The sequence below is a fragment of the Antrostomus carolinensis genome, unplaced genomic scaffold (assembly GCF_000700745.2).
Source record: "Antrostomus carolinensis isolate BGI_N321 unplaced genomic scaffold, ASM70074v2 scaffold41574, whole genome shotgun sequence".
Lineage (NCBI taxonomy): Eukaryota > Metazoa > Chordata > Aves > Caprimulgiformes > Caprimulgidae > Antrostomus > Antrostomus carolinensis.
The window spans coordinates 23473-33670 of record NW_010314286.1 but is presented as its reverse complement, the minus strand read 5'-3'; the positions used below and the strand labels follow the sequence as shown (position 1 = coordinate 33670).

Genomic DNA, 10198 nt, shown 5'->3' with positions numbered 1-10198 from the left:
CAGTGTGACAGACTAATCTGAACAGCTTTTGTTTCCTGTCTCTAAAACAAGCATTCAGTAAGTAATTCACATTACATGAGTCATCTTTGGTAATATTGTCCATTTGTTTCCATCACTTGGTAAATATCAGTTCTGGATATTTAGTGTGTAATTCATCACAACTACAAACTGATTTGAAAGTTGCAGGAGCATCCTCCAACTGTACATCAGCTTGCAAAGGGAAGAATTCAGACTAGCAATACTGAATTTACTTCACAGAGTAACGTATCAAAAGTTACAATTCTTTGTCATACACCATTACACTAGTTTGTCATTTTGTCTACAGTTAAAGTGGGCAGCATTATTATAAATTAACAGCAAAATAGCTTCCAAAACAATTTAAGGGAATAGGATTGAAAGCTAAGAACTTTGATTAAAGCATCATTTTCTAAGTTTGTTTTCTAACAAAAATACAGAAAAAGTTCATAGTTATTTCAAAAAGATGCATCATTTAGAAAAGAAGTCTCATTCCTTACAATATGATTTAAAACTAACATAGAAGAATAAAACAATGCTACGTTAAATACAGTCAAGAGCATTCAGATGGCAAAATGTAGGTACAACCTTATGTCCCCTGTTACAGGCCCACCCACAGGCTTTCCCTTGCTTTGATGTGTATTGGATGGTCACTGAACTTTGTAGATTGTCCACAGGTACTGTGTTAACACTTAACAGTTGGCATCTATTTACAATTTAAAAGCAGCACAGCTGTCCTACATAGTACAGCTGTGCTCACTCCACTGCAGTACTGGAACGAGCACAACAGCTCGGATATCTCAGGGAATGCATCATTGTTCTGAATGGCCTTTTTTTCCCCATTTTATCAGAAGATGGCTCCTTATTTTTTTTCCCATCCACCTGAGTAGGCTCCGTCTGGAATTGTTCTATTTGAATCTCGAGATGTTTTTGAATGGCTAAGCCAAGGACTTCTGGATCCACAGATGCCCCATACACTTCCCATGTCATTCCTTCATCATCCCATCTCACTTCACGTACTGGAGATTTGGGGTCCTCCAAATCCTGTTCCAGGTTCACCTCTGGGAATACATGCGAGTGGCCTTCTGCTGCAGCTGCTGGGCTTGTTGCCACAGATTTGCATTCCATGATTGGAAGAGTTTGTACCTCGGCATCTCTACGGTCAAGAGCTGGCTTCAGTCCTTTGTTTAAATCATTCATAGAGGTCATAGTCCACATATCCTTAGTTGTCATTACCATGTCTGGACCTTGCTGGCTACTAAAGGCAACACAGGCAGCCTTTGTTTCTGGAGGAGCTCTATTGTGCTGAACACAGTGTTGAGCATGTTGCCGTTGTTCTTCAGGAATGCTGCAGCACTTCAGGACTCTCTTGGCATCCAGGCCCGATTCACTTACTGAAGACACCAGCTTAGGATATGTCACAATGTCTGAAGTAGAAAAGGAATGAACATAGCCAGGTGCTGTTTGCTCTTTTCCCGACTCGCTAACCGAGCATACCAACCGTGGAACAAGTGGTATAGATGGTATGGGCAAGGCATGGCAATAGGCAGGGACAGTGGCATCTGCTTTCATACAAGGGTCCTGCATTATATTACAGGGTTCTGCAGAATTGTTATGAACTGCCATCACCATGGGGGAGTATGCAGAGTTCGGAATATTACCGTAAGTCAGAGCACCATGAATAATCCCAGTGGTTTGACTGAACATCGTCCTGTTTGAGAAACCATTTCCAGGCACCTGGGGTCCTAGAACAGCGGTGTGAAATATTCCAGGCTCTGTGTAAACAGTAGTATTACATGGAATACCACCACTGTCGAAGCTATTTGTGGGTACTTTTTGGTCTCTAGGTAGAACTGGAAGATGAGTCACAAGGTTTTGATAGTGAGATGTATTTTCATTTGTTTCTGATCCATATCTCTGTGTTGGGAAAGATATCCTAGCCACTGGTGGACCATGCCTGCAGCTAGAAGCGCTCAGGCTGGAGTGGGTAGCACTGGTTTCTATGTGAGTGACATAAGCCTGCTGTTTGCAACTGCAAGTTAGGTCTGAGCGGCTTCTCTGAAGAGCAGTTCCTGGTTCTTCTGTTTCACATATGCTTTGCTGGTGTACAATGCGGGGTGAAGAAACATTCTCAATAGTGCTGCTCTTTACACACATCTTAGTGTCCCCCACTTCCCAGGATGCTGGGGACTGTTCAACGATAAGAAAATGGTTTGTAGTCTTAGTTCTGCTCTGTGAATGGTCGTCGGCTGACTGATTGCTTGTGGTTTGGACCACTGATCCAACTCCCCTCATCCCAGGCTGCAAGGACCACCCAGGACTTGGCACGCTCCTGGCATCACTCTTGTTTCCCAGGGTATGGCAGATGGTGCTACTGTGGCTTTTCTTCAGCTCCTGTTTGTTGCTTTGCCTTTCCTCTAAACTCGATTGCCCAGTACAGGCCAGACTTGAGGAGCTCTTCGATAGGGGGTGACTGTTGACATTCAACAGACTGTGACAAGTAGTACTTAGTGCGTCCTGGTAGGAATGAGTGTGGAGCTGGTGGCTGTCAGCTGACATGGCAAAAAAGAGAGATCTGCAAAAAATGGTGGAGAAAAAAAGCAATCTGAGAAGAAAATATATGCACTGGAAACTATAATCTCTACTCACCTTCTGCCTAGGCTTCTTGCTTTTCACAGTTCACAAATACTGTTAAAAATGCACTGCACTGTAGTCTCTGTGTACTCAGGGTGGCCAGTTTCCATTTTCAGTTTCCACAAAGGGTTTTTCCCTGAACTAGATTCAGGATTTACTGAAATTCTGGTTTTTATCCATTTCATAAAACACAAAGGGAAAACATTTCTTCTTGGTTTCTACCTTTTAACACTAACAATCTCAATGTTGCCAAATACCATCTCTCCTGAATTTACTGGAGTCATTTTTGGGACATCCAGAGATGTCATATAACTTAAGCAAAGACAGAAGCATTTTTAAACAAGATAGCTTTTCACCACAGTGTTCATTAACCAATGATGTTAACTGTATCACCAAAACAAAAAACTGTTCAGCTTTTATTCTCTTGGCATTGTCATTGCAGAAGTCATCCAATCACTGCTGGAGCTTTCAAACAATAACAAAGCCTCAACAACTGAACAAGTCCTCCCTTTTCCCCCTACCCTTCCTAACAATCTTCTCTGGATTTCATTTCACAAGATCACTATTTCAGTCAACTGTTTTCCCAGAGTCCACACAAGTGTACAGTCCATGTGGACAAAATTGTTTTGATCACCTGTAGCAGAGGAGACATGACATGAAACCCAAGGAGATGAGCTCTACCAGGCTTGTGTGGACTCAGTGCCAGTGTTCCCAGAACAAGTAATGCTGGGCAGTGCAGGGTGAAGACACCCAGCTGGCCCACATCAGGCTCAATGGGCTTTCTAGCTTGTGCTTACCACTGGCATGATAGGAGGTGGTAGCAAAGAGAGATCCAGTGAAGGGCTGGAGGTGACACTCCCCTAGGAACCACTGAGCTGTGTGGAAAGTCTGCCTCTCAGCACAGAGTCTGGTAAGGGAACAGTGCATGGTTTGGGCTTCTTGTGCCAATCGCCTTTGGGAATCCACAAGTTCACACTGGCTGTGCAAGGTACATACTCACTGCACCAGAAGTGGGGTAGGAACAAAACAAGAAAATCCTTAACCAAAGTACTGGCATTCTTCTGTCGTTTTTTTTAGTGTACTAAGTCACTTCTATTGTTAGAAAACACTTGTTTCTACTGGCTGATATAGTATCCTACATGTTGTTAAAGTTTATGTTAGCACCTCCACATCTAAGAGAAGTTGTAATTGAAGATTTTGAATCTAACCAGATTTAGTGATCCCTTTTGGTTGATTGAATCAGGTCTTCCACTGATTGACTATGCACATTCCCTTGGTGTCACAGAGGTCTTTCAACATATGTCTAACTGAGTTATTTTAATATGCTCATATATCTATATCTATCTACACACATACATATAAATTTATCTCCTTCCTAAAAGAACTCATTCTGTTGAACAGAAAAATCTGGAGCATTTATTCATTGTTTTCAGGTCAAGTACTACTGCATATTTTGTTGTGCAGAAGTAGAGTGGAAGCCACAAGCTCTCATTTTAGAGAACTTCCCCTCAGATGCACTATATACACTCTGCCTTGCTAGCAGGACTCCTACAGAAACCTTCACAATTTCTTGTGAACCGGATCACTGAAATAAAAATGAATGTGTGGAACAAGAAAGGTATGTACATGTGGTGAACGAAACCACTCTGTAAATGTAACAGGAAAGTTCATTCATAACACCAAGAGACCAATGGCTACAAGTGCTCACATTCAAACCTCTCAGTGAGAAGCTTTTAATATGTGATCCTTTTAATATGATATTTACTGGCTCAAAGAGTCATCTACCAGCCTAACTGATAAAGAGCAGGCCTTTTGCTTCATCCACAAGCCAAGAGCTCTACTGCTGATCCAGACAGCTATCAGTGCTTATACTTGTAATTCCATTTTTGTTGTTAATTTTGGCAAGCTAATAGTTCAGGTTGCAATTTTCCCATCACCTGAAATCCACTTGTGTTGGCTGTTTTCCATAATAAAATTAAATAGAGCAAGACAACATTAAAAAACAACAATATTTGCAATCACTTCTTTGAGAAGATTCACATTGTGGTCTGTATAGTAGGGACTTCTGATTGGCAGCAATATCCTCTAGCATTAGGATTCACTCAAATTTGGAGTGTATGCAGAAAAAAGGCAGTTTCCCCTCCTTCATATATGCTTGTTCAGTTAAAAGTTAAACTCATTACAGACTCCACCCGCACACCTAGCCTGCTCTGTACACCACGCAGCGTCTCTGGCCTGTGGGACTCCACAGGCTGGTGGCATCTAAGGACAAGACAAAAGCATATTTTTTTCTAGGAATGGAATTTCAGATTCCTGGTTTAGAGGCACTGCTGAGGGAAGCTGCAGCCACAAGCAACTACTTCTTGCCAGACTGGCCATCAATATAGTTCTCCATGTTTTTCAAAAGCCCTCAAAAAATCTCACTCAACAGAGAAGCAAGAACTGGGAAAGTGACAGTTTTAAGCCACTCCATTCACCTCCTCCAGCACGTTATCTATCCTGGAGCCATTTACACCTATGGCTATAGTCTGACACAAAGAGTTCAATGGAGTCAATAGGATTAAACACCAAAGCAGAGCTGTCTGCAAGGTGAAGAGCTAAGATCTTACACTTAATCTCTTTAAAAGATAACACCTGCAATGGCTCTCACACACATTGGGATGAATCAACATTTATTAATGGAAATCCTCAGTCACGAATATTGAGTCTCAGGTGGAAAGCGGCTTCAGATGTATCCTGTTACAGATGATATAGGGCTGTGCACACTTTGAAGAGCTCTCTCACAGAGTTTACAAGGTTCAAATACTCATGTATACGTGGATACCAAGACCTCTATTTGTTTTCTCTATGTAGCATTACTGCAGAAACCTCTGTAACTGGAAGTTATGCAAATTTGAGATTGAGTCATCACCTGAATGTGAAGAAACACATTCTGATGAATGAGAAGGTCCAAATATGTTGACAACACTGAAATCAACATCCCATGTGATGTTTGCAATGAAACCTTCAAAGAGAACTCCAAAGAGATTTATTTTTGCCCCACCCACATAGAGTCCCAACCGCAGCTGAAATCAAGACCAAACATAGGCCAATGCTACATCTATTACACACGTATAAATATAAATATAACATTATAACCAGCAACTATCAACAGCATTTGAACATCTTTGCTCCAATACACCAGTGTTCCATGCTAGCACAATTGTAACAATTATCCTATGACTTTTGGACCTTAAAACAATGGGAACAACTACCAATTAAGTACAACAGCATCTGATCTGATACATTTGGACATAGTTAAGGATGGGGGGAAAAAAACAGTAAAAAAGAAAACAAAGCCCCATTCAATCAGGATGAATCAGCTTCCCTTAGAATAATGCACTTTCCTATCACATTGAAATCCAAAGTTACATTTTCCCAGACAGCCTGAACACTTCCCCATTTATAGGCCACCTATTGCTTTCTTCCTCCATTCCCTGCTTCTTTTCCCCACTTATGGAAGGACCTATGAGCCCTTACACAACCAGCACATTTTACCCACCTGGCAGAGGCAGGGAGATGGCTGCAGACAAATCAATGTCTGGTAGACCTGGCCTTTCCTCACCTCTGCTGCAGCCAAATGTTGCCACAGCATTTCGCAGTAGCATCAGTGGGCATGCAGGTGTGCCACAAACTACATCAGCTTGCTGATTCCGATTTTTCTTTTCCTTTTTTTAAAAACCAACCAACCAAACAAAACCCCTCTCTTAGCTCTCACTACATCAAATCATCAATCCAGCCACACTAACGCCAGCACAGGGAGGAAGCAGCAAACCATTTCCTTATGCAGAAACACAAACTTACTAGTGGCATAAACCCAGAGTAAACCTGCACATGCAGTGCCCTTCTTCCTAAGACTTTGGAAATGGCATGTAATCCCATACCCACCTCCCCAAACTCTGTTTCACACGTGCAACGCTGGCGCTGATTGCCCAGGACATTCTTACATGTACACATACATCCCTACAGGAGAGACACAACACCACACGTACACATGCCAGAGATGCTGCACTTCCTACACCAGCTCATGAAGACTGCATCCAGCTGATGAATCCTGAGAAGGGGCAGGACACAGAAGTGTCTGGATGGGTATTCCAACACTTATATCAGGGAGGGGCTGGGGGCAGCTACCAAGGATGGTGTGACAAACTTTTTAAAAAAACCCCACAACAACAACAAAAAAATCAATCCAAGACATGGAACCTCTCTAATTTCACAGTCATGCAATGCCATTGTAGTTTGTGAATCAGCTAATCAGGAATGGATTACCTACGTGAAGCATGGATATAAACACAGATGACTTAGTGAGTGCTTAGGGACCTGAAACAACTTTCTTGCACATGTTGGGTGGAGAAGACTGCTTTGCTCAACTTTGCTTTTTAAAAAGTAAATACATAATTTACAGGAAAGTAATTTTATTCAAAAATACCTATTGTAGATTCTGAGTTGATCTGAGAGATTTTCATTTGAAAATTCAAAGGAAAACTGCACCTGAATACACAAACAAGAAAGCATGAACTTTGAGGCAGATACTCTGCTATGAATATATATAAAATTGTTAGACAAGCACAGAAAGGATTAGGATAGAAATGGAATTAACATCCACTATTTTTGGCTTAGCTTCAGATAGCTTATGAGGGGATCTAGGCTGCTTTCAGTAATTCCCACTGAACTACTTTAAAGCAACAAATGTGTATTTTGCTATGACTTATGATTAAAGTTGTGACCTATTTAGTGCACTAGTAAATCTAGTCTCAGGATATTAAAGATCATATATGTCATCAATTGAAAGACATTCACTGGTAAATTAACTATGATTCCAAAATTCTTCAGTGTTTTTGTAGTCCATGCATGTACTTTTAATTACAATTTTGACAACAAACACAAGTGGCTATAGAGTGGAATAATTCCTTACTATCATGTCAATATGTACAGCAAGCTTTCATGTAATATATAATAACACATGATATTTCAGTATGATCATATTTATCTCCTATATTATGTGTTTGCTAGTGATTGCTTTCTTCCCTGCATTGGCAGGCTTCACAGAAGTGATGTGATAAACAAGACACCCACAAAACAAATCATAGTTTTCAGAACAAGGATAGTAACATGGGATATTAACATTAGAGGATGTGTTAATCACAAAAGAAATCCAGCCATGCTTATATTTCCTCCAACAAGCAATTAAAGGAACCATGAAGATGGCATAAAAGTAACACAGTTACTAGATCGTTTATCCCAGGAAAGGATTTTTTTATTTTGAGTACTGTCTTGATCAAAAATCTGCACCACAACTTAGCAAGTTATACCACACTGACTATGCTCTTTCTTAAGTACTCTGTTACTGCAGTAACTAAACACATTGTGATGCAGTATGAATCACATCACAGAATCTGGACAAAGAGGAATTTAATTTAAAATTTAATGCTATTTCCTAGAAACATACATGTAATGCCAGAGACTTACTTCTCTAAGTCTTCAACAGTTTATTTTTGCTTTGTATAACTGTGATGGTCAATCCACAAATCAACAAGACTTGTAATAGTGACTGCAGGCTGTTTCATCCTCCTTCACTTTCCTGATCATATAATAATATATATAAAAAAATTTCTTCATACATTTAATTTTGTGCCTTCAAAGCCAGCATCTGACTGCAAAATAAGTGATAAAATCAGAGAAGGTTTCAGAGAAGAGTGCATTAATATGCACATGTGGAATTTGGAAGAATTAGGTGATTTGATTCATACCAAAATTTTTGGGTGATGACTCTTAATTTCAGGTACTGAGCAGGACCCTCTCGGGTGAGCACTAGCACATTTTGAAGAGACATGCAGCGTTTGGGGATTGCAAGGTCTTTGCCCAGAATTCGCTCCTTCATTTGCATCATTCTGGCCCCGCTGTGCATCAGCACTTGGTAACCTGTACAATAATCAGCTTCATAAGAGAAACATGGAATTTCTGCAATAGCACCAAACTCCAAGACAAACACATGTATGTTTTATACAAGGAGAATAGTGGGATTTCAATTAACTTACAAGATTCACTTGAATAGAAGGTTGCTATATGTAGGTTCTTAACTCTGTCTAATCTTATTACAGACACCCTGGTTATAAATTTGAAAAGGCAAGAGCAGTTTATGGTTAAAATGATAGAATGCTAATTACAACCTAAGGGGCAGCAGGCACTTAGCCATAAACACTGCTGACACCTGCCTGGGACACAAGCCAGCACACACAGAAATAACTAAACTTGTGCCTGAACAGCCAAGTTACCTTGGGTACCAGAAGCAATGCAGCATATTTGCACTGCGTTCTCTTCAGGCCTGGTATTTTAACCAATGTGTCTTCCTTATTGGCATCTACAACTGAACTTCTAAGACAGACAGATGTTTACCATGGTAAAATGACGAAAAGTTACATCTTCTAATATGATACTAATTCATTTTAGAGCTGTATTTATTTTAAGGAGACTAATACTGCCAAAATAATAATTAAAAAAAAACCTGAGTATGGTTATGTCTCAAAATTTGCCCCTGCTTGCCCACATTGAGAATTAGGTAAGAAAGATCTGGTTTGCACTTACACAAAGATTGACATGCTAGTATTATGAGACCTGACAGCCTCTCCCTAACTATACTCTCCTGAAATAAATAGTCCATTAACAGTAATCACTAACATCTACTGTTGGGTGGGGGGAGTCAAACCACTTGAAAGGCATTGGCAAAACAGGATTATCCATGGTAAAAGGCTTAGAGATTCAAGTGTCTGGGATTAGTTTTTTATGTTTTTAAGTGTTATTTTATTTTGTGAGGTGTAAGGGGAAAGGAAGAAATAGAGGAGTTAAAATAAGGGAAAAGATATCACTCATCAGGGAACTTCAAGGACTTTCTCTAAATTCTGTAAATACAAATATATCAATGCAACTAGATAAACACAGAATAAGGTTGAGACCCCAATTACTTAACCTCTAATCCATCATCTTCCTTTAGGCTTTCCATTTTGGAATAGCATTATAAATTAACTATGCCTTGTTCAGTTCAATCTGCTAATGCCCTCTTGTAAATTTTTTGGGTCATCTTATAATACTTTCAAGTGTCAGACAGATCTACAAGACAGACTGATCTGGGCATCTACAAATACCATCAGATGTACGTAACAAACAAGTGGATACTGTGTATGTGAATGAATGGTATTATTTTTCAGTTCTGCACCACTAGAAGCACCAGTGATAGTGGTGCATGTCACCAGGACCATAATTCACTTGTAGCAAGAGGACGAGGAGTACATTTGACAGGCTAGAAAACATAAGAGCAGAAGAATTATGACATTCAGTACTCAGCACAGCAAAAGCATATTGTGTGTGTTTTACGTACATGTAAGCTGACTAGTCACAGCTTTTCTTTAATTTCTGTTAATTATCACTTTGCCTATCAGACTTGGCTTGAAATTTCCAGCCCTGACTTTGTCTTTCTCCCAGCTGAATCTGAGCATGCTGGAGAGATACTGCT

General features: G+C 40.1%; 1 protein-coding gene across 1 annotated transcript in view; it reads right to left on the bottom strand.

The window, feature by feature from the left end:
- Positions 1-771: 771 nt before the first annotated feature.
- Positions 772-10198, bottom strand: part of LOC104524652 (GRIN2-like protein) — an 18264-nt gene continuing 8837 nt past the window's right edge. Inside the window, exon 2 of the mRNA XM_010167599.1 lies at positions 772-2590. Coding sequence (XP_010165901.1) covers positions 772-2574 — 1803 coding nt within the window. The 5' untranslated portion in view covers positions 2575-2590. The remainder of the gene's footprint in view (positions 2591-10198) is intronic.